Source organism: Xenopus laevis, chromosome 4L (genome assembly GCF_017654675.1).
Source record: "Xenopus laevis strain J_2021 chromosome 4L, Xenopus_laevis_v10.1, whole genome shotgun sequence".
NCBI classification, from domain to species: Eukaryota; Metazoa; Chordata; class Amphibia; order Anura; family Pipidae; genus Xenopus; species Xenopus laevis.
This window is the reverse complement of record NC_054377.1, coordinates 91208338-91233575: the sequence shown is the minus strand read 5'-3', so window position 1 is coordinate 91233575 and position 25238 is coordinate 91208338. Positions and strand designations below refer to the sequence as shown.

The following is a 25238-nucleotide window of genomic DNA, read 5'->3' as shown; positions in this document are numbered from 1 at the left end:
TGGCCAAAAATAGATAACCCTGTTGCCTTTAAAGAGTAGGATACATAGGGAGCATTTATTTTAATTCCATCTACCCATGTTGCTTGGGGGTCACTCCCTCCCAGCCAACCCACTTATCCAGCTACCTAAATCTGGCAGTGTTGCTGTAAGTTTAATTATGTGGCACATAGACAAAAATCCACTGGTCTAATTGGCGATTCAGTGTTTAAAGGTGTCAACACTTGCAGTTTCAATTGTGCCCAGATAACCCATGCCCTCAGCAATGGTCATGAGTTGTCAGATTCTCAGTTTCTGGTCAGCCAATGCTGGAGCAGTTATACCAGACTTTGTCCAAATTGCTTGGTAGTGATAACTAGAAATGGACACAATTTTCATTTGAAAATACTGTATTCAAATAGGTGGCGGTAATATCAGAGCTCATTTTTCCCTGCAGAAAAATCTACCAAATCTGGTGCTCCTATTCATAAAAAAAATTCACTGATTGGCTTTGTTTAATTTGTTTCATACTGTGTGCTTGCTTGTAATTACTGATACCATTACTAAACTGACTTGGGTGTACAGTATGTTGCACAAATCATGTTTGTGAATAGATGCAGACTTTCTAGTCTGAATGAGGCCTAAGCTTTGTATGTTTTAAAAATAAAATGCCCAATGTTAGTCACACTACACTAAAAACATATTTAAATACATGTGCTTATTTATATTTTTTAATCAGTAAACCCTTCATTTAAAAAATGTATACAAATGAACCTTAAAATATCCCACACCTGCTTTTTGGTGACGTTTCTATTTTTATTCACCGACAACACTGCCAGCTCAAACAAACCTTTTCCAGATGTATTTCCAAAGCTTGCGAGGAGGGAAAACACATTTGTGTAAAGGTTTTAACTCCCTCACCACCACTACATTCCTATATTTTATCTCAATTTGAATGGTGTGCTGCCCTTTATCCTGGAATACAGGAAAATGAAATAATTAAATAATGTAGGAATCATTCTCGCAAGCAATTTTGCATGTGCTAAACATGCTTTAAAAAAATTGTTGGCCATTGTCAGGACACATATGTCATGGAAGTGCTTTACTTTGACCTTTCCTTTTTCTGGGTGCACGGTTAATATGTGTTCATATAATGCATAGAAGAACCAGCACTTCCAGTTTTGTGATTCAATATGTTTTGAGATATATATATATATATATATATATATATATATATATATATATATATATATATAATGCCAATGGCGTCCGCACACGCTGTTCTCCAAATTGCAATATCGTGGTTCAACTGCCGGGTGCTGTGTCAATGTTGTATCATAGAAGAAAGGATCGTAGCGGCACGCACACCGGTTTGGGTAAAATTCAATATTTATTCATCTTTTATAAAAACATCAACGTTTCGGTCCATGGTCTGGGACCTTTGTCAAGATGCATTAACTCATTTGAGCTAAGCGATCGTCCACTGAATAAAGACATTTAAACACTTCTAAGACCTGTGAGTGCGATCTCTATTTCCAGCTTTACATTCAAACTTTAACAAGGACTGCACCCAGGCATAATTGATGACATTTTCGTGAGTGCCGGTTTTTTCCCTTCACACGTCGATTAAATAAAGTAACTTTGAAAAGAAAATCCTGGTGTGCATCAGCATTCTATCACTATATAAGCCATTCTGTCTTTGCACCCAGGTGAAGTTTTTTCTAAGTGTGTGCTCAAGCCTTCTTATATATATATATATATATATATATATATATATATATATATATATATATATACAGTATACTCACAGGTGATAGTTAAACAATATTTTATTATATTAATTAAGTAGGACTAACGTTTCGGACTACCCTAAGGCCTTTCTCAAAGTGAGAGTATTGTATAGGGATGCACCTAATCCAGGATTCGGTTTGGGATTCAGCCAAGATTTGGCCTTTTTCAGCAGGATTCGCGCGAATCCTTCTGCCCAGCTGAACCAAATCCTAATTTGCATATGCAAATTAGGCTTCGGGTTCGGTATTCGACCGAATCCAAAAAAGTGGATTCGGTGCATACCTAGTATTGTATATTTATTGAAGATGGACCAGCACTCCAAAATGTTGTCACAAAAAATTCTTTATCAAGCCATCACTCGTGCATCCAACTTTTCAGCCCTTGTTGGGGCCGTCCTCCACAAACGGAGTTAGAGTGCGGGTAACTCTTAGTAATGGTATATATAGATTAAGGGGGTTATTTATCAAAGGTCGAATTTTATAGCTTTTTTAGACCTTGAATGAGCTCACAACTCGAATGGTTTCTAATTTAAGAAAAAACTTAAATAGAAGAAACTCGAATCAGTGAGTTTGGGGTTATCAACCCAAAAACTCAAATTAATTGAGTTTTCTGCAGGAAAAAGCTTGAATTAATCGAGTTTTTGGCAAAAGCCCACGAAAAAGACTCCAACATCATGAAGGCTATTAAAATCTTCAAATTGTTCAAGGGACAATTTAACTTTAGGGTATATGCTATCTTATAGTGAGAGCTGTGCACGGGTCCACTAACACGTGCTAAATATAAATTTAAAACATGCACAGTCACTCACTTAAAACATTTATTTGTGCAATTCATCCATAATAACATAAATCACATTAATTCATCATAAACTTTTAGCATAACAAACTTTTAACCCCCCAGTCTGCCTATCTCATGTCAAGCCACTCCCTCCTTACGCGTATCTCGCTATTGGGCGCTTCATCAGAGGAGATGAGTGACTGTGCATTGTTCAAGGGACCTCTGCTATTGACTCCTACATGACCTCAACAGGTTTTAGATGGTGTATTTTCAGATTTGAGCTATTTCCAGTGCCAGGATATAATAAATCTCGAAAAATTTCATTTTTTGCAGTTGATAGGCATCTATCATAAATAAAGTGCTCGTTGGTTTCTAAGAGTGAGTGCTTGAGAATACTGAATTTCATGAATTTAATTTCAAAGTTTTTGTATTTATAATCACTTAAAACTTCCTAAATGCTGTCTCTTTCCAAGCAGCCACATTGCATTTTTTCACACAGACTGATACAGGAGCTGAGTCTGATATCTTTCATTGCAGAGAGCCCTGTTTTTGGTGCACAAGTGCCCTTCTTACTGTATGAATCTAGAGTAAAATGTTAGAGATACTGACACCAGAAATTAAACTTATTTTTTACATCTATTATAATATTGCCTTGAAAGCAACATGTTCCTGTTTGATGGGGCTGCCATATTTGTGCAGCAGGAGTCCGTTAGCATTAGAATCTTTAACTGAAAGGCTGAGATGGGACAGTCAGGTTGGCAAAACAGTCAGGTTTAGAAACTTCAAGTAACAATTGCTTACAAAAACAAACCTCTCAGCAAAAAACGATCAACATGACCTATAGGTAACTTTTAATGTGCATTCATATTGTAACATATTGGGCACTTATCTCCTTTAATGTATTAAAGGAACAGTAACATCAGAAAATGAAATTGTTTTAAAGTAATACAAATATAATTCAGGGTTGTCCTTCACTGGTATAACTGCTGTGTTTGCTTCAGAAACACTACTATTGTTTAAATAAAAAAGCTGCTGTGTAGCAATGGGAGCAGCCATTCAAAGAAGAAAAGGCTCAGGTTACATGGCAGATAGCAGATAAGCTCTGTAGAACATAATGGTGTTATCTGTTATCCACTATTTAACCTGTGCCATATAGCCGTATATCAATTTCCACCATTGCTACACAGCAGCTTGTTTATAAGAACTATAGTAGTGTTTCTGAAGCAAACACATCAGTTTTACCAGTGCAGGGCAACACTAAATAATACTTCCATTACTTTAAAACACTTTCATTTTTTAGTGTTGCTGTTCCTTTAATATGGACAAGTGTAGAGGGTTATGTGGTCACACCCTATTTCATGCTCATTGTATAATTCAAACATGTTTGGTGGTAAACCGTGCACCTAAAATGCTTTACACTGCGGCTTTTTGATGATAAATGTCATGGCTGTACTTAAAGAGATTCTGTCATGGGGAAAACATGTTTTTTTCCAATACGCGTCAGTTAAAAGTGCTCCTCCAGCAGAATTCTGCTCTGAAATTAGTTTTTCAAAAGAGCAAACTGATTTTCATATATTTAATTTTGACATGGCGCTAGACATGTCAGTTTCCCAGGTGCCCCCAGTCATGTGACTTGTGCTCTGATATACTTCATTGACTCCTTACTGCTGCACTGCATGTTGGAGTGATATCACCCCCGCCCTTTCCTCCCCAGCAGCCCATTCGCATTATCTCACTGATACAAGATAACAGCTCCCTAGTATATATGAGAACAGCACTCAACAGTAAAAATCCATGTCCCACTGACTCATTCAGTTACATTGAGTAGGTGAAATAATTGCTTATCTATTAGTAGTAGTTCCATCATGAAGTGCTGGCTATTTCTGAAAGCAAGGATCAGGCACAATGACCTGAGATGGCTGCCTACAGACCAATATTGCAACTAAAAAAATGATATACTTGTTGGTCCAGGAGTAAAATTGTATATGGTAGACTGAATTATTTGCAGTGTGAACAGTGTAATTTATAAAAAAAAAAAAACTGCACCATATGAATCATGATAGAATCTCTTTGTAACTGAAAACTTTATAAAAATATAGGGCAAGTGCAAGTTCTGCTTTAAACCTGTTGTACCCTACTGACTTATTCTCTGTTCCCTTTCTTCTAGGCATGTACAGGCATTGAAAATATTGATGAAGCTATAACATTGCTCGAACAAAACAACTGGGATTTAGTAGTAAGTTTTATTTTCTAATTTTATTTTATAGCTTATTAGAAAAACCCAATTTTGAAATGTATAGAAAGTATTATTATGTTAGCTGACAGAAACTGGTTTCTAGAGATTTTTTTCTTTTAGTAGACACTTAAATGGGTTCATAAACTAGTGATAAACAAGTCCTGGAAGTTTTAAACTTTTTTAAATGGTACTCAAATTAAGAATAGAAGTCAAAATTGATACTCACTATTTGTTTAGGTGCAGCGTCACCCTTCACTGAGCATGCTCCCACAGCAGCTGATACACTTGATACATTAGTTGCTGCCATTTCATTGCTATTATAAAAACCAGTTAAAATTAGAAAATAAAGTAAAGGAAAGTCAATATATGTGGTGTACTTTGGAAAATGATACATTTTGTCAGGGTGAACTGTAACTTTTTGCTTCATTGTATTAAACAGAAACTTGTTCATCTGCCCTTAATCTTTTTGTCTTGTGGGGCCCAGTTTTAAATCTTTGAATTATTTTGTAGACATACCATTTTCAATACAAATGATATTGTGACATTCAGTGAAAGTATATTTTTTCTACAACTCATATAGATAATGAGAAATTAGATAGTCATCAGAGTTTCCAAAACAGTATGGAGAATGTTGATTCAGTGCAGTTCTTGGCTTGTGTGTGATACTCTTCTATCAATACCAAATATCTAGCATTCCTAAAAACAAGAGCCACAACAAAGGCCACAAACTGAATTATAGAAAAAGATTCATTTTTTTCAATTTTTTTCAGTGAGCTTTCTAGTCATATAGTATAGTTCATAGAATTTTAACATTTAAACTCACACAAAAGAATTTAATCAATAAACAGCCTCTTTAAAATCTTTAAATACTTGCCAGTGTTGTTCAAAGGTTAATAGTAAGGCTGCAGCATCCACTTAATCACTTAGGATCTCTTCTTCTCCTCTAACCCACTCAGCCCCCTTCCTTGGGAGTTTACTTTGGCGGTTGGCTCATGAGTATGCTCAGTACTTTTTCAACTCAGATTACTAAACACATCCTCCAGTCTAGCAGCCAGTGAAGAGATAGCATTGCTGGTTCTCATGAAAACTCTGCTGTAGCCGGCTGCTCCTTTTTTTTTTCTACAAACCTCCTTTCCTGAGCTCAGCTTAACCATTTCAGGGCTCAATTCAAGCAGAACTTTTTCTTTATCAAAGTAAGTTGTACCTGGAAGTTTTAAACTTTTTTAAATGGTACTCAAATTAAGAATAGAAGTCAAAATTGATACTCACTATTTGTTTAGGTGCAGCGTCACCCTTCACTGAGCATGCTCCCACAGCAGCTGATACACTTAATACATTAGTTGCTGCCATTTCATTACTATTATAAAAACCAGTTAAAATTAGAAAATAAAGTAAAGGAAAGTCAATATATGTGGTGTACTTTTGAAAATGATACATTTTGTCAGGGTGAACTGTAACTTTTTGCTTCATTGTATTAAACAGAAACTTGTTCACCTGCCCTTAATCTTTTTGTCTTGGGGGGCCCAGTTTTAAATCTTTGAATTATTTTGTAGATATACCATTTTCAATACAAATGATATTGTGACATTCAGTGAACATATATTTTTTCTACAACTCATATAGATAATGAGAAATTAGATAATTAGTCATCAGAGTTTCCAAAACAGTATGGAATGTTGATTCAGTGCAGTTCTTGGCTTGTGTGTGATACTCTTCTATCAATACCAAATATCTAGCATTTCTAAAAACAAGAGCCACAACAAAGGCCACAAACTGAATTATAGAAAAAGATTCATTTTTTTCAATTTATTTCAGTGAGCTTTCTAGTCATATAGTATAGTTCATAGAAATTTAACATTTAAACCCACACAAAAGAATTTAATCAATAAACAGCCTCTTTAAAATCTTTAAATACTTGCCAGTGTTGTTCAAAGGTTAATAGTAAGGCTACAGCATCCACTTAATCACTTAGGATCTCTTCTTCTCCTCTAACCCACTCAGCCCCCTTCCTTGGGAGTTTACTTTGGCGGTTGGCTCATGAGTATGCTCAGTACTTTCTCAACTCAGATTACTAAACACATCCTCCAGTCTAGCAGCCAGTGAAGAGATAGCATTGCTGGTTCTCATGAAAACTCTGCTGTAGCCGGCTGCTCCTTTTTTTTTTTTTTTTTTTCTACAAACCTCCTTTCCTGAGATCAGCTTAACCATTTCAGGGCTCAATTCAAGTGAACTTTTTTTTATCAAAGTAAGTTGTGCCTGTGTAAGCATGCATTCTCTAATGCATGAATGTTACAGTGCACATTTGGTGTTGACAGATGTAAATATCACTGATGATGTGTCGGAGGGAAAATGGCCGCTGAGTGAAAGCTGCTAATTGTTTAAAGAAAATATGATGGCGCTAGAGAAAAATTATGCGGTCCGGTGGGGAAATGCGCCCAACTTATATACATGCTTGGCAAATGTAGGGTTTACGTGTCCTTTTAAAATAGTTCTGACAACCTGGGACAGTTGTCAGTGTAGGTAACACTGCTCTAGTGTTAATATGCCAGTTTATTAAAACACCTTCCTTACTGTTAGAAAATGTTAATACACGTGATTACATTGCATCTGCTGGGAATCCATTAGGATTATCCACTGCATTAAAAAAAAAAATCTGTGCCTTATTCTTTGCAGCGACAGTCTTTCATTTGCAGGTGTTTCTAATTTTTGAGATAAGTTGTATGTGAGCTCTCCTTGAAGTGGTGGAGGTGAAGTAATGTGGCCTGTGGGTGGTATTATGAGCAGTGTGTCACATGTACTCATGACTTGTTTAAAGTGTGCACAACTTTCCAAAGGAAAATAGAAATGTTCCCTGGGGGTGCTGGATTAGAATCGATGAAAATGCTTAACAGGTTCAGAGGATGTTTTATTGTGAAACCCTTCTTCTGACGAATGAATGCTTTTGGTTATTACTGACTCACATTGCCAGTTTTTGTTTATATATCTGTAATGCTACGTTTGCCATGCGCGAACACAATTTAAAGGAGAACTAAACTCTAAAAATGAATATGGCTAAAAATGCCATATATTATATCATGATCTTATGTCCCCAGCCTATAGTTTTAGCTTCTCAATAGCAGCAATGATCCTGGATTTCAAACTTTTCACAGGGGGTCACCATCTTGGAAAGTGTCTGCGATGCTCGCATGCTCAGTGGGCTCTGAGCAGCTGTTGAGAAGTTAAGCTTAGGGGTCATTGCAAATTATCAAGCAGAAAATAAGGTTTGTGTGTAATATAAACTGATGCTACAAAGCTGATTATTAAATTCTAGTTGCACTGGTTTCTGTGCTGCCATGTAGTAATTATCTGTATTAATTATTAATCATCCTTACATTGTGACATATTCTATTATAATGTACAGTGGTGTGAAAAACTATTTGCCCCCTTCCTGATTTCTTATTCTTTTGCATGTTTGTCACACTTAAATGTTTCTGCTCATCAAAAACCGTTAACTATTAGTCAAAGATAACATAATTGAACACAAAATGCAGTTTTTAAATGAAGGTTTACGTTATTAAGGGAGAAAAAAACCTCCAAATCTACATGGGCCTGTGTGAAAAAGTGATTGCCCCCCTTGTTAAAAAATAACTTCACTGTGGTTTATCACACCTGAGTTCAATTTCAAAGGTTATAGAGCCATTTCTAAAGCTTTGGGACTCCAGCGAACCACAGTGAGAGCCATTATCCACAAATGGCAAAAACATGGAACAGTGGTGAACCTTCCCAGGAGTGGCTGGCCGACCAAAATTACCCCAAGAGCGCAGAGACAACTCATCCGAGAGGCCACAAAAGACCCCAGGACAACATCTAAAGAACTGCAGGCCTCACTTGCCTCAATTAAGGTCAGTGTTCACGACTCCACCATAAGAAAGAGACTGGGCAAAAACGGCCTGCATGGCAGATTTCCAAGGCGCAAACCACTTTTAAGCAAAAAGAATATTAAGGCTCGTCTCAATTTTGCTAAAAAACATCTCAATGATTGCCAAGACTTTTGGGAAAATACCTTGTGAACCGACGAGACAAAAGTTGAACTTTTTGGAAGGTGCGCGTCCCGTTACATCTGGTGTAAAAGTAACACAGCATTTCAGAAAAAGAACATCATACCAACAGTAAAATATGGTGGTGGTAGTGTGATGGTCTGGGGTTGTTTTGCTGCTTCAGGACCTGGAAGACTTGCTGTGATAGATGGAACCATGAATTCTACTGTCTACCAAAAAATCCTGAAGGAGAATGTCCGGCCATCTGTTCGTCAACTCAAGCTAAAGCGATCTTGGGTGCTGCAGCAGGACAATGACCCAAAACACACCAGCAAATCCACCTCTGAATGGCTGAAGAAAAACAAAATGAAGACTTTGGAGTGGCCTAGTCAAAGTCCTCACCTGAATCCTATTGAGATGTTGTGGCATGACCTTAAAAAGGCGGTTCATGCTAGAAAACCCTCAAATAAAGCTGAATTACAACAATTCTGCAAAGATGAGTGGGCCAAAATTCCTCCAGAGCCCTGTAAAAGACTCGTTGCAAGTTATCGCAAACGCTTGATTGCAGTTATTGCTGCTAAGGGTGGCCCAACCAGTTATTAGGTTCAGGGGGCAATAACTTTTTCACACAGGTTTGGATTTCTTTTCTCCCTAAATAATAAAAACTCTCATTTAAAAACTGCATTAAAAACTGCATTTTATGTTTACTTGTGTTATCTTTGACTAATAGTTAAATGTGTTTGATGATCAGAAACATTTTGTGTGACAAACATGCAAAAGAATAAGAAATCAGGAAGGGGGCAAATAGTTTTTCACACCACTGTATATTGTGCGTCGCTCCCTAAGCCCAGTAACTATCAGCAGCACAGAGCATGTGCAGTGAATCGGCAGAAAAGAAGATGGGGAAGTTACTGGGGCATCTTTGGAGGCACATATCTTTACTGCTAAAGGGCTGTGGTAACTTTGGGCTGTATAATGTATAACATTTCCTACTAGCCTACTTCTTTAGTTAGGCTTTAGTTCTCCTTTAAATATTTATACTCCGGCATTGGAAGTATGAAGCTCAAGATAAAAAAGTATGATGAAGCAAGACAAAGGATAATTTACATTTGCCCACATTTGTACTTTTCCTTCATAGATGTAGCAGCAAGAGCAACAAATCAGTTGCAGTATTTTGGCAAGGAGGTGCTATTAAGCTGTCACATCAAATACTCATGTATGGGGAGCAAGGACTCTAGGGCCACATTAGATTTGTAGGCAATACTCAAATTGCTCTTACAATTTCATTTTCAGTTCAGTAATTCACCCTATTGCTCATGTTAAGGGGATCAAGACATCAAAAGGCCCTGCCCTCATGGAAAATATTAACCGACCTTAGAAGAAAGGCATTTTTTTGCAAACATATAAATATATAACTGTAGTTTTGTTAGTGATTATATTTTTCAGTGGCTAAGGCCCAGGCTTTGCTCACAAGGCCATGATAAAGAAAACCATTAAGAAACACTGATTAAAACATATTTAAAAATCGCTGAATTAGGTTTAAATGATAAGGTAGCAGTTGTTTGTTGCATTATCGAAATAGTTATTGTATCACTTGAAATACTGTGATTGAGACATCTAGTGGTCAAATGAGAATTAAACTCTGCAACTTTTGCTGTTCAAATTTAACACACTGTGGGGCCCATTCACTTAGCTCGAGTGAAGGAATAGAATAAAAAAAACTTCAAATTTCGATAGTTTTTTTGGCTACTTCGACCTTCGACTACAACTAAAAATCGTTCAACTATTCTACCATTCGATAGTCGAAGTACTGTCTCTTTAAAAAAACTTCGACCTCCTAGTTCGCCACCTACAACCTACCGAAGTCAATGTTAGCCTATGGGGAAGGTCCCCATAGGCTTTGCAATCTTTTTTTGGTAGAAGAAAAATCGTTTGATCGATGGATTAAAATCCTTCGATTCGAACGATTTTTCGATCGAACGAATTGCGGAAATCCTTCGACTTCGATATTCGAAGGCGAAGGATTTAACTTCGACAGTCGAATATCGAGGGTTAATTAACCCTCAATATTCGACCATAAGTAAATTCGCCCCTGTGCGTTAAAATGTTTAGCTGAACTCATAAAATAGAATCTGTTCTTGTTTAACTACTATGGTATGTCATAAATTGATTATTTTCGATTTCCTAAATACAGAATGTCAAAGTGAACCTGAATTTGCATATTCAGATTTGAGAAAATTCCCCAAAAATGTATCATCTTCCCCCAAAATTTGTCGCATTCAATTCATGCAACGTCTTGCATTTGGATTGGTTACTTAGAATGAATCCCAAACAAATTCTGGATTTGGTTCATCGTGCCTAATGAACACTATTATCTTACAAAAGAAAAATTGCTGTTATGTTATAGCATACACAGTGATTAGCTGCTCTTGTATGTCCCAAACATATTCATATGCTGCTTTACTGTTCTGCTGTAAAATAAAAATGAATTCAGAAATTATTTTAGCATAGCATACATAGTATGCAGCTTCTTAAACTTGCTGGTGATTATGAAAGCAATCTCATAAAGGTGATGTAAACCCTAAAACAAAAATGTGCTTAATTAAATTCTAAGAACACCCTAATATACATTCATTAAGGGGGTGATTTATCAAAGGTCGAGTTTGCTTATTTATGAAAAAAATCTGATTGTAAAAAACTGGAATGCAATCAGGGGAATCTCGAATACTCAAATTGATTGAGTTATCTGCGAAAAAAAATTCGAAAAGATTGAGTTTTTGAGTCACTGAAAAAACCCGAAAGTCATGAAGGCTAAAAAAATCTTCAAATGGTTTAAGGGACCTCTGCCAATGAATTCTACATGACCTTGACAGGTTTTAGCTGAAGTGTTTTCGGATTCAAACTTTTTGCAGCTTCGGGGCTTTTTTTTTATCCAGGGAAATTCAAGTTTTTACTGAAACTGGCCTCGAAAACTCAATTTATTTTTGGAAAAACACAATCCAACCTTTGATAAATAACCCCCTAAATTTGTGGTTATATTTAGTGGCTATAAAATTATTTGCAAATATAATTGCAACTAAAAGTCCTATCACTCTGCCCTGGAGCTTCTGACTTTAAAATAATGTTCCAGGGCCTAAGGCAGAAACATTCGGATCTGCAGGAACTGAAGTAAAGCTTTGCCTCATGTTTCAAGCATCATAATGCAACGTCATTTAAAATTTCAGTTTGGCTAATCTGCCAGATCAAATCAGGGTATGTATGGCCATTTTAAAAATTGCATTTGCTATATCTGTAATGCTTATTAGAGTTACATGAGGGTAGAGGGACCACTTCGTCCAGTGTTGTTGCCATTTACCATACTTTGTATTGGGACTGTGTTACAGGTGGGCGTTCATTAACAGTTTTTCTTTTCTACTGATGGGATAAGCTTAGTCTAGGTTGAAATTTCAGTACCTAAAATACAGCTGAGATGCTATTAGTACAAAAACGTATTTGAAAACAGAAAACAGAGTACCACAGTGCGAATGTATAGTTGTAAATTGTAAGTGAGGAAAGAAATACAATAACATGCAATATCAGATTTCAAAGCCCTGTAAAAATATTTTTTCATCTGTACCTCATATACAGAGTGATAAAACTCCTGCCAAGGTTCAGAACAAGTGATCAGTCATCATCAGGGAAAATAAAGTTCAAGAATATTTTTATATAGATGAAGAAACTTATAATGAGTCTGTTAACTGTGTTGTATCGGCAACTACTCCTGACACGAATATGCAAACTATTTTCCATTATGTAATGCCAATTTTCTCTTTAAAATCATTTCCAATTACTATACAAAATACACGTGTTTCCATGAAAGCGACTGGTAATTGTGATTTGCCTGAGCTCAAACTCAGAGTAAGCTGAAGGACATTCTAAAACTGTAGGAGAAGGGAATAACTATTGTTTCACAGAAACTGACATAGAAATTGACATTCTTTCCCCCACTTCATTAACCCAACCATCCTTATTTCTGATCTTCCCAAATAACGTTAGACTAAAACTCCCAGAATGTTCTACAGTAATATCAAGAGTTAAATCACATTTGGAGCTGTGGTTCAACAACTATAAAAATGAGGAACACTGCACAATAAAATTTTATAAAAGTCCTTCAGGTTCAGTGGATACAAAATTCTCCAATGATTATCCTGATGACTTACTTTATACTGCAGTTGATTCTCCATTATTGGGTAACTCTGATTTTTGCAACATTGTTTAAAAAGTAACTACCAGTAGTTAAAGGGATACTGTCATGCAAATAAATATTTTTTTCAGATCACATCAGTTAATAGTGCTGCTCCAGCAGAATTCTGCACTGAAATCCATCAAAAGAGCAAATAGATTTTTTTATGTTTAATTTTGAAATCTGACATGGGGCTAGACATATTGTCAGTTTTCCAGCTGCCCCCAGTCATGTGACTTGTGCTCTGATAAACTTCAGTCACTCTTTACTGCTGTACTGTAAGTTGGAGTGATATCACCCCTCCCCCCAGCAGCCTAGTAACAGAACAATGGGAAGGTAACTAGATAGTAGCTCCCTAACACAAACTAACAGCTCCCTGGTAGATATAAGAATAGCACTCAATAGTAAAATCCAGACCCCACTGTGACACATTCAGTTACATTGAGTAGGAGAAACAATAGCCTGCCAGAAAGCAGTTCCATCTTAAAGTGTTGCCTCTTTCTGAAAGCACATGACCAGGCAAAATGACCTGAGATGCACCTACACACCAATATTAGAACTAAAAAAAAAAATACACTTGTTGGTTCAGGAATTAAATTTAAAGGGGAACTGTCTTGGGAAAACATGTTTTTTTTCAAAAAGCATCAGTTAATGGTGCTACTCAAAAGAGCAAACATATGTTTTTATATTCAATTTTGAAATCTGACAGGGCTAGACATATTGTCAGTTTCCCAGCTGCCTCCAGTCATGTGACTTGTGCTCTGATAAACTAAAGTCACTCTTTACTGCTGTACTGCAAGTTGGAGTGATATCACCCCCCCAGCTGCCTAGCAGCAGAAAAATGGTAAGGTAACTGGTAAGGTAACCAGATAGCAGCTCCCTAACACAAGATAACAGCTGCCTGGTAGATCTAAGAACAACACTCAATAGTAAAAGCCAAGTCCCACTGAGACTGATTCAGTTACATTAAGTAGTAGAAATAACAGCCTGCCAGAAAGTAGTTCCATCCTAAAGTGCTGGCACAAGTCACATGACTGGGGCAGCTTGGAAACTGACAATATGTCTAGCCCCATGTCAGATTTCAAAATTGAATATAAAAAAATGTGTTTGCTCTTTTGAGAAGTGGATTTCAGTGCAGAAGTCTGCTGGAGCAGCACTATTAACTGATGCGTTTTGAAAAAAACATGTTTTCCCATGACAGTATCCCTTTAATATTGTCGAGTGAATGATTTGCAGTGTAAACAGAGTAATTTAGAAATAAAAACTACACCATAAAAATTATGAAAATCCCTTTAATCAAGTTCTGCTTTCAATAGCAGTTGTATTCACAAATACAGTAGAACCCCAATTTTACATTTCCCAAATGACCAAATCAAAACAGCATAATTTCTGGGAAAACGTTAAATTTAGGAAAGAAAAAAAAATGCAGCTTGTCTGAATGGGACTGCGAAAAAACTGTCAGTTCCGAGAAACAGTAAAATCTGAGTATGTAAAATCAGTAACTACTGTAACTTTAAAAGCACTGAAAATTTTAATACATTTATCAGAAAGTTCCTTAGCATTAGGTTTTCTTCTATTATTCAAATTTTTATTTTTGGGTTGACATGCCCTTTAAGGCCCCCATGAGTAACATATCAGGTGATTATATGATGACAAAGGACAGACCCCTTAAGGTGTGGTTGGACTAAACTACACAGTAAATCATCTTGATGGATCCAGGGAAAAAAAAGAATTACATTGGAGATGGATAGGTATTTTTTTAAAATATTTTTTTAATATCTTTTAGATTCTGTGACAGCTAAGTGTGTAAGAAACTGCTGTCCTTTCTAATGAACCATATAAACAGCACGCAGAAAGAGCTAAGCATAGAGTTTTCATGAGACACTTGTGACTGTTGGTTGTTGAGCTCTTATTTCAGAACGTTAGAAAGCCAAGTTCACAGTTATTTATTTATGAAAGTAGTAGCTATTAAGGGAGTGCAGAGCTGGAGCTCACTCCCTCCCTCCTTTTCCACTGTTTTCCTTGCACAATCGCCAAGTAGAAAAATGCAGAGTCATCATTCAAGCAACAAGCGATTAGATTGGCTCCACCTTGTAATGAAAACTGCTTTTCTGCGTATAGAGAGCTCTTTGTGTCACAAGCATGCCCTCAACTCAAGCCTTCTGCACTGTTTAATACTTTGACAAGATGCGGTCACTATATGAATACAGTCATACATTTGAGTTATCAACTACAGCAGATACAGGTACACGAGCATAGAAATTCAGAGCTTTGTCTGTTAAATTATACAGATCATTTTATGTGCTGCAGTGGGGTTTTCTGAGCTCACAAGTCAATCCCCAATTATGAAAGTAAAGTTGAAACATATTTCAGTAATTGTAGTTGCTCTAAAGAGGGTCCATTCCCTTTAAAAAAAAAAAAACAAATATAGAGAAGTGATCTTGGATAGTATGTATGTATGTATCGCCGTACAATGCATAAAAGTGCAATATATAAAAGCAAAATATATAAATAGTACACCTGAAGGACAAGTCACATAATAGATACAATAAATATGCACAGTACACAGAGCTTATACTGTATAAGGACATTGAGTTCATGTGCTATGTGGTAAGAGACAAAGGACGGAGGTCCCTGCCCCGTCGAGCTTACAATCTAAGTGGGTATGGCTTATGTAATCTGTTTGTATCTATACTTTTCTTGGATCCCTCCAGTATAAGTGAATAGCTTGATTTCTGCTTGTCAAACTGCTAGCCATTAAGTTATAAATTACATTGTTTGCATATGTAGCTTTCATTGGTCAGACTGTTAATAACATTAATCATTTTATGGAAAGTCCATCTCCAATAGACTGCATTTTAATGAAGTAAAATAAAAAAAAAATCCCTTTTCTCTGTAATAATTAAACAGTACCATGTACTTGATTCCAACTTAGATATACCTAATCCTTATTGATGGCAAACATTCCTATCAAGTTTAAACAATGCTTGTGTCCAGTATTCTGGATAATAGGACCCATACCAACTATTTACTGCTAGTAAAAATGTTTAATATAGTTGTAGCTATGATTTAATTGCAAGAAAAAAATGTTTAACATAGTTGTAGCTATGTTTTAATTGCAAGAAAAAATACATATAAATACACTTCAGGCTGTTAAAACATAATCTGCTCTTTCCAAGTGTTTTTGTTCTTAACCATGAGTTATGTATAACTTGCCCAGAGGAATGCACAGATTACTGCTTTGCATAATTACTGGACACATACTTGCTATTATTCCTCATCTAACAAGATCTAGGCTCACTAACTATAGGCCCTTTTTTGAAAAGTGGCACTGTAAAAAAAAAATACTTATTTACTCATGAATACAATATGTAATGTTTACACTGTTTAGTCAGGGAAGTGACGGACAGGGCTACTTCAGGGTCTTTTAGTGTTATGTTTTATTGGGCTAAATATGCACCAAAAGATTTGTATGTAAATTACCATAATAAATCTCCTTGTGTCCCAATACCCTTAGGGCTTATATTTTTTTCCCAAATATCTATCTATCTATCTATCTATCTATCTATCTATCTATCTATCTATCTATCTATCTATCTATCTATCTATCTATCTATCTATCTATCATCTATCTATCAATCATCTATCTGTATATAGCTATCCAATGGCGGTCACTGACCCTATATTGAAAACAAATGCTCTGTAAGGCTACAAATGTATTGTTATTGCTATGTTTTATTACTCGTCTTTGTATTCAGGGCCTCTCCTAGACATATTCCAGTCATTCAAATCAATCAATGCATGGTTGCTAGGATAATTTGGACCCTAGCAACCAGCTGAATGTGGAGAAATGCTGAATAAAAAGCTAAATAACTCAAAAATCACAAATAATTAAAACCAATTGCAAATTTTCTCAGAATATCACTATCTACATCATACTAAAAGTTCAACTCAATGGTGAACAAGCCCTTTAATATTAAAGGAACAGTAACACCAAAAAAAAAAATCTGCTGTGTAGCAATGGAGGAAGTTGAAAAAAGTCTATATGGCATAGGTTAAAGGAGAATTCCTTTAGCAAAAAAAACTGTACCCCCCCTACCCCACATAGATCCTCCTCCCCCCAGCCTAGCTGCTACCACGGCCAATGCCCCTAATTTTTTTCTATTTACCCCTCGGTGCAGATTCAGGGATCGGACTTCATGGCAGCCATCTTCCGCGTCTTTGTGTCTTCCTCCGGTGCTTCAGCAATTTCCGCCCATTTCGGGGCATGTGCAGTTGTCGCAAACTGGTAAATTGCTCCAAGTGCGCATGCGCCAATTCGTCGGTCTCTGTCTCAGCTTACGGAAGACCCGGAAGATGGCTGTGTGGAACTCCGATGCCTGAATCTGCACCGAGGGGTAAGTAAAAAGTTAGAGGCATTTCCCCGGGCAGCAATTAGGCTGGGGGAGGAGGGAGGGGGTCTACGTGGGGTGGGGGAATCAAGGAATCAAGGCCTAAATTGTTTTTTCCCAATTTGTAAGCTTAAAGTATGGCTGTGTGTTGGTTAGGATAACTGAATAACTGTTATTTGTAGTATGCTTCTTACTTCACCCCCTCTGTGCTCATCAGGAAGCTGGCTTATACTGACATTTCTTTTTTATCTGTAGGCAGCAATAAATGGTGTTATACCACAGGAAAATGGTATATTACAGAGGTATGTATAACCACAACTTTCACTTTAAAAATAACTTGAACCAATACATTAATATTTATATACTTTTTAATATTAGTAAAAATATAAAAAACAAACAAAAATAAATTGTTTGTAAACAAGCCTGTATTTTTTAAACTATGCAAAGATGTGTATAATGTGTTGGAATAGTTACAGATTTTTACCCTCAGCAGATATTGTTATAGAAGCACTTGTATCAGAAAAACCTGATGTTGTATTTCAGGAAAAATAACTGTCTTCCCATAAAGATTTGCTCCTGTGCATATTGACCAATCATATGTTTGATGTCATAATTCTATCTGTACTACAGTGCTCATATCTTCTTGGTTATTGGCTGCTATGGGTTATTGTAGTAGGGCAAAGGTTGAGGCCACATGCCAAAAGATTATGCCTGGTTTGAGACCTTGTTACATAAAGAAATATATCCTGTATAATAACAGGGTCCTGGTCACTGGTTGAGCTCTCTCATTTGATGAAACATTGGGTAGAACGAGCTGCATCCCTATATTTACAGTGTTAATACATTTCATATGACAGTCTAATGCCAAAACATTTTGACACATTAAAGGTTATGTACACAGAGAAGTCAACCTTCTTGGGCCCTTATTAGTCCCGCATCGTTCTCCCAGTCAGACCCCATTATTCTCATACTAGACCCCTCTTCACTAACGCCCAGGGAATACATCCTAGAGAAAAAAGAAATCTGCTATATCTATGTATAGTCTTGCTACAGATATATGCAAAATAATGCTATATTTTGTTCAGCAGATACAAGCTTAAACAGGACTTTGTTTCAGGCAACCAATGCCTTTGTTCAGTATACTGCTATTGCCCTATTTATATATTCTAATACAGTGACATTGGAATACATTTTAATTCAAACCTCGGGGGTTTTACAGTTGTTTTTTGTGCTATTGACACTCATTTGGGAGGCTTAAATATCAGTGAAACAAACCGGCTAATAGATTCCATTATATTCTGGCTATTTTGTGCACTTTATTTGGCAGATTCAGTAAGCGCCGAATTTGCGCTAGCATCTGCTTCGCTCATATCGCAACACTTCGCCAGGTGTAGATTCGCCAGGACAACGCTAATTCACTAAAATCCGAAGTTGCTGAACGCTGTCGAAGTAGCACTAGCGTTACTGCGCTAGCGTTGGCTAATTTGCATACGGCGGGAAGTTCAAGTTGAATCGGCGTATATGTTGCAGCAAATACATTACACTACACAAGCCCGGGAAACCTTAATAAAAGAAAATAAAGTTGTTATATTGCCCTACACGTGAGCCCACTGTATAGTTTATGTGCCGTATGTTAGGAAATGTAGGGGGGAAGCCAGGTAACTCAGAAAAAAATTACGATCTTTTGCAGCCTATCACCTTGAAAAATGAAATGTCGCCAGCGTTTTTGGGACTTAGAAAAATTTTCAACTATTTTTTGAGGAAGTCCTATGTACTCTATTGCACTTCGCCTGGTCTGAGGCGGTGAAGGCAAGTCTGGCGCAAGAGGTAATGTTCAGTAAAATCCACATCTTAGTGAATTTGCGCAGTTACGTCCATTCGCCAGAAGGCAACTTCACCAGGCGTAAGGGAGCGAATTACCGCTAGAGTCTATCTCCTTCGCTAGCAAAGTTACGCCTGCGCCATTAGTAAATAGGCAAAGTAACAAAATGACTTCACGCTGGCGAATTTTCACTAACTTTGGTCACTTCGCCCTTAATAAATCTGCCCCAATGCATGCTTTCGTTTTTTTCATGGCTATCTACTTCTCTCTTTCTCTCCTGCATGCAAAATGCAGATTGAGAGATGTGGACTGTATGCCCTATGTGCCCTCAAACAAACAAAAATGTCTTTTTTTGAAAAGCCAGCATTTTGGTCACATACAGTAACCTTCCTCAGGGACAAGAAACTGGTTTGGTTTCTGGTCCCTGAGGAAGGTTACTTTATGTGACTGAAATGTTGGATTTTCAGTAAAAACACTTTTGTCTTGATGCAGTATTCTTTGTTGGTTGTCCGCAGTTCTTAACCAGCACCCAGGAAAGTGATCTGCAAAGGTGTGTACTCCTCGGAAATATTTTCATATTTGATTCACCCAAAGATTTGTTTTTTTGGCTATTTTGTGCAAAAATTCTTTGCACCTGATCTTAAGGGACAGATTACTTATTATTCGTACAGAATAGATCAGAAGGCTTTGCTATTTGTTTCTAGGCCATATGGAAACTTTGCGACTTAGACCAATAAGGGCAATTTTAACATATGGCAATTTTTTTTTTGTTTATTAAAGTAATTTCTATTTGTTTTTTCTAGTGAATTCAGCAGTGATTCCTTGCCAAATCCAATATTTAGTACTGCTGCCCAAACAGCCACCACGGCCGCCTCTACTTCCCCTCCCTCATCCTCCACTTCAGCTTTTCGTCCTGTGGTTCCCTCACGGCAGATTGTTGAACGACTGTCACGAATGCTGAATTTTAAAGTTGAATACAGAGACAAAACGGCGGATGTAGTTCTAGAAGACAGCTGCACTGTAGGTAAGACATAAAGCTTAAGCAATTCACTGTAGGTAAGACAAACTTCAGCAAATAATTGTCAGATATTAGCAAAGCCTTATTGGGCCCTTCATTTTATAAATATATTGATATAAAGTTGGTAAAGTTAGCTGTATATATCAGCAAGCTGATCTGATGATGGGAGCAGCTTGAGTGTTCACCGTTCATGATATCGATTGTGTCATGGTTTATTAAATGCAAAATATATCTTTGGGTTGAGACTGGGCTTTACCTGTGTGATTGTATTTAAAGGGGAACGATCACGAAAATGAAGATTTAATATAAGCTTCAGCATACAGTCAATTAAATATTCTGCGTTGTTTCTGAAATAATCAAGTTTATATTCACTATCACTGTCTCAGCATCTGTTTCTCTTCATTCTGTCTTCATGCAATAGTTGGGTGTCAGATAGTCATTGATCCAATATATATTATAGGGGGGATCCTTTGCCTAGAAGATGTATTAGAGCTCACTCTATTAAAATCACTAGACATCCTGTCTCTCTACATGCAGGATTTGTGCAAAAGGCAGTTATTTTTTTAGATTTTGTTTGTACAGGTATGGGATCCATTACCCGGAAATCTGTTATACAGAAAGTTCCAAATTACGGAAAGGCCGTCTCCCATAGACTCCATTTTATCCAAATAATCAAAATTTTTAAAAATGATTTCCTTTTTCTCTATAATAATAAAACAATAGCTTGTACTTGATCCCAACTAAGATATAATTAATCCTTATTGGAAGCAAAACAAGCCTATTGGGTTTATTTAATGTTTAAATGATTTTCTAGTGAACTTAAATTATGAAGATCCATATTACAGAAAGATCCATTATCTGGGAAGCCTCAGGTCCCGAGCATTCTGGATAATAGGTCCCATACCTGGAATCAGTTATTTGAGTGAGCTCTAATTCATCTGCTAGGAAAGGAAGCCCCCCTATAAGGTATATTGGATCTAACGGTCAATGAATATCTGACATCCAACTGCTGCATGAAGACAGAATGAAGAGAAACAGATCCAGAGAGAGAGATAATGAAGATAAATTTGATGATTTCAGAAACAACGCAGAATATTTAATTGATTGTATGCTGAAAGCTCATTTTCTTGATCGTTCCCCTTTAAGAGCAGGTGCACATGGGGCAAGTACAGGTGTTAAGGTGCCCACTATTTTAAGGGGTTTGGCTGTTACGGCAGCCACCTGAAAACAATGGGCTTCATGTGAGTTATTGCCAACCACCCCAACTGCTAAAAAATCAGCCTGTTTTCTCATTGCCCACAGTTAAATTGATAAGCTCTTGAACATCCAAGCATCTTGCTGCAGGCTTGCAGCACATGTAATGCAAAATTGCCAATGGTGAATATTGATACGTGATATATAAAAGTGGGGAATCTCAGCAGTTTGCTGTTTTTCCCATTAAACACAACTTTCCTGACTGTCATTGATATTTGGTTTAGTTTAAATGCATTTATCAAACTCTGTTCCTGTACTGGTTCATTAGAATGGATTTAGCTGCTTTAAACAGTTTTACATTATTTTTTCTAGAGATAGGGGACAACTTGGCAATGCTCAGCAGCATTGCTAAGTTTTATCACCTTATTATTTGTACCGCAAGCAGAGATAAAGGACAATTTATTTGAACAATAAATTGTTAAATCTGAAAGGCTTAGAAACATTTTACAAATCTTGATAAATCGGCTTCTCTGGACATGAACTGTTTTGTGCAAACTTTGCCAGAAGACAACTCCACAAGCTTAAATTAATGGTGGAAAGATATGACTTATGTTTACACTGAGGCTAAAATTGTTCCTATCAGCACTTCCGCATCTCTTTTCAGACTTGGTGACAAATTCCTAAGGGGGTTGCTTTTCCTCACCACTGGAAATGTTTTCATAAAGTGTGGTGCAGTTACAGTGTGACCACAAACAGTATTGCGAGCAAGCCAACAAATAATCCTTTTGCACTTGCCCATAGCTATATAGTTAAAAAAACCCTAAGGCATAAATAAGAGCTTTAAACAAGCAGGGATTGTTATTGTGTTACATTAGTGGGACCGTTTTGTAATTATATCAAATGTTATTGTTTTTGTTCACCTTCCAACACTTTTTTCAGTTCAGTTGTTTTCAGATTGTTCCCCAAAAATAAAGAATTTTTTTCAATTGCTTTCTTTTTTGTATTTGTAAACATTTTCTAATATTGAAGTTTAAAGATTCATGATACATTAGTTGATACATTTCTTATCTTTGTCCCTGCTGAGCATAATCTTAATGTTTCATTAAATGCAGCTATTAGAATTGATATAATAGTTGCTGATATACCACAGATGCTGCTGAGAAATGTATCAATGAATGTTGCAAATTGTAACAGTCCATAATTTGCAACTGGATTACTGAGCTGCCAGAGTGACAGACTCAAACACCAGAGACCGGAACATTCAACTTTCATCTTTAATTTAGGTAAAATGAAAAAAAAATAAATAAAAAAAAAATGCAACTTTCCTGACTGTCATTGATATTTAGTTTAGTTTAAATGCATTTATCAAACTCTGTTCCTGTGCTGGTTCATTAGAATGGATTCAGCTGCTTTAAACAGTTGTATGTTATTTCTTCTAGAGATAGGGGACAAATTGGCAATGCTCATCAGCATTACTAAATGTTATCACCTTATTATTTGTACCACATGCAGAGATAAAGGACAATTTATTTGAATAATAAATTGTTAAATCTGAAAGGCTTAGAAATATTACTGAGCTGCCAGAGTGCCAGACTCAAACACCAGAGACCGGAACATTCAACTTTCAGCTTCAATTTAGGTAAAATGGTTAAAAAAAAAAAAAAAAAAAGGAAACCGGTTGAACAAAGTCTTTATTTCCGATGAACAATCTGAAAACAAGTGTTTGAAATTGGTTTTCATTATTTAGCTTTTTATTCAGCAGCTCTCCAGTTTGCAAATTCAGCAATCTGGTTGCTAGGGTCCAGATTACCTTAGCTACCTGATTTGAATAAAAGACTGGAATATAAATAAGAGAGACCTGAATAGAAAGATGAGTAATTAAAAGTAGCAATAACAATACATTTGTAGCCTTACAGAGTATTTGTTTTATATATGGGGTCAGTGGCCCGTGTTTGAAAGCTGGAAAGAGTCAGAAGAAAACGGCAAATAATTAAAAAAACTATAAAAAATAAATAATGAAGTCCAATTGAAAAGTTGCTTAGAATTGATCTTTCTGTAACATACTAAAAGTTAACTTAAAGGTGAACCACCCTTTTTAAAACATTTCCTAAAAATAATCTTTTAAAAATTATATAAATATTTAAAGGGGAACTATCGCGACAACGAAAATGTAATATAAGCATCATCATATGGAAATAAGAAAATTTCTAAATACAAACAATTAAATATTCTGTGTCATTTTTGAAAAAAATCAAATTTATCTTCAATATCCCTCTATCAGCATCCGTTTCTCTTCATTCTGTCTTCTTGCAGCAGTTGGGTGTCAGATAATCATTGACAGTTAGATATATCTTTTAGGTAGGCTCCTTTGCCTAGAAGATGTCATCTGCTCCAGCAGACTTCTGCTATGAAATCCATTTTTCAAAAGAGCAAACTGATACTTTTCGCAAAGGATAAAAATAGTGGATTTGGTGGATCCCTACTCTTTACTGCTGTACTGCAAGTTGGAGTGATATCACCCCCTCCCTTTCCCCCCAGCAGCCAAACAAAAGAACAATGGGAAGGTAACCAAATAGCAGCTCCCTAACACAGGATAACAGTTCTCTGGTAGATATAGGAACAACACTCAGTAGTAAAAATCCAGGTCCCACTTTGACACCTTCAGTTACATTGTGTAGGAGGAACAATAACCTGCCAGAAAGCAGTTCCATTGTGCAGCACTGGCTCTTTCTGAAAGCACATGACCAGGCAAAATTATCTGCGATGTTGAATTATTGCAAACAGTGTCATTTAGAAATACAAACTACACCATAAAAATAATGACAGAATCATTTAAATTCTGTGTTTTGAAACCAGTTGTGTATATAAACCTGGAAACTGATATGTAAATGGTACGTTTGGTTGTCAGAATATAGTAGTAGGTACATAATAGACTTTTTTGGTTTGTGTGGGCTCAAGTACATTAAGGGGACCACGACAGTTAGTATGTGGGTGGAAGATGTTTTATTTCACTGTGTGACATGTTACTTTCAGTTCCTGTTCAGACTTGTGCAGACAGTATTGCCCTTCTTGCCATTAGCAAAATATTATCAATTTGGGTTGTGAAATAGGTTGTGAAATATTTATCTGCTAGTATCCTCCACCAACCTTGCTCAGAATGATGGAGAGCATTTATAATTTGATTTGTTTAGTTAAACTATTTCACTGTTTTGCTAGGTGCCAATGGGAAAAGATCCCTAATTACAAGAAGGGCTCATGAACGTCTCCTTACATCTCAGTGTAGAATGAGAAAGCTCCCAGTGGGCACAGAAATAGATGATTTTTGCATAATAAAACAAAATGTTTTTCTAAGCAATTTTCCATTATACATTGATATAATAATTTTTTTAATCCTTGGAGGAGAAGTGCTAAAGGAGTCAGAGCCAGACATGCAGAGAATACAAATAGCCATAAAGACGTGCAGAGTGCAGAGTGTCGAGTGTTGCTGGCTCCCCTGCACGGCCTGGGAAAGAGACAGTTTGAAATGAAACACTACTTTTATAAGCACATTCCTTCTATATTTAAAAGAGGATAATGCACTGTCAAATACTTGGGTTTCACAGAATTATTATCCTTTAAAGAGTTAATAACTATTATTGCTGTCAGTTTATTCAGGTGGACTAATATTTTCCATAAAATGGTATCCGTGTGCTACATATAAGTTGCTCTTGGTGGTGATGCTCTGCCTGTATATATTGATACTTGGAACCTGGTTAATTGTGTTTTGCAACTTTGTAGGCAGATGCTTGCTGAGGT

The 25238-nt window shown here is 36.5% G+C and overlaps 1 protein-coding gene across 2 annotated transcripts in view; it reads left to right on the top strand.

Annotated features, from left to right (window-relative positions):
• faf1.L (Fas (TNFRSF6) associated factor 1 L homeolog) overlaps positions 1 to 25238 on the top strand; it is a 151137-nt gene that overhangs the window by 7981 nt on the left and 117918 nt on the right. Inside the window, 3 exon segments of one of the 2 annotated variants that reach the window (NM_001091736.1) lie at positions 4712 to 4780; positions 17665 to 17711; positions 20035 to 20255. In NM_001091736.1, coding sequence (NP_001085205.1) covers positions 4712 to 4780; positions 17665 to 17711; positions 20035 to 20255 — 337 coding nt within the window. 2 annotated transcript variants of the gene reach the window in all.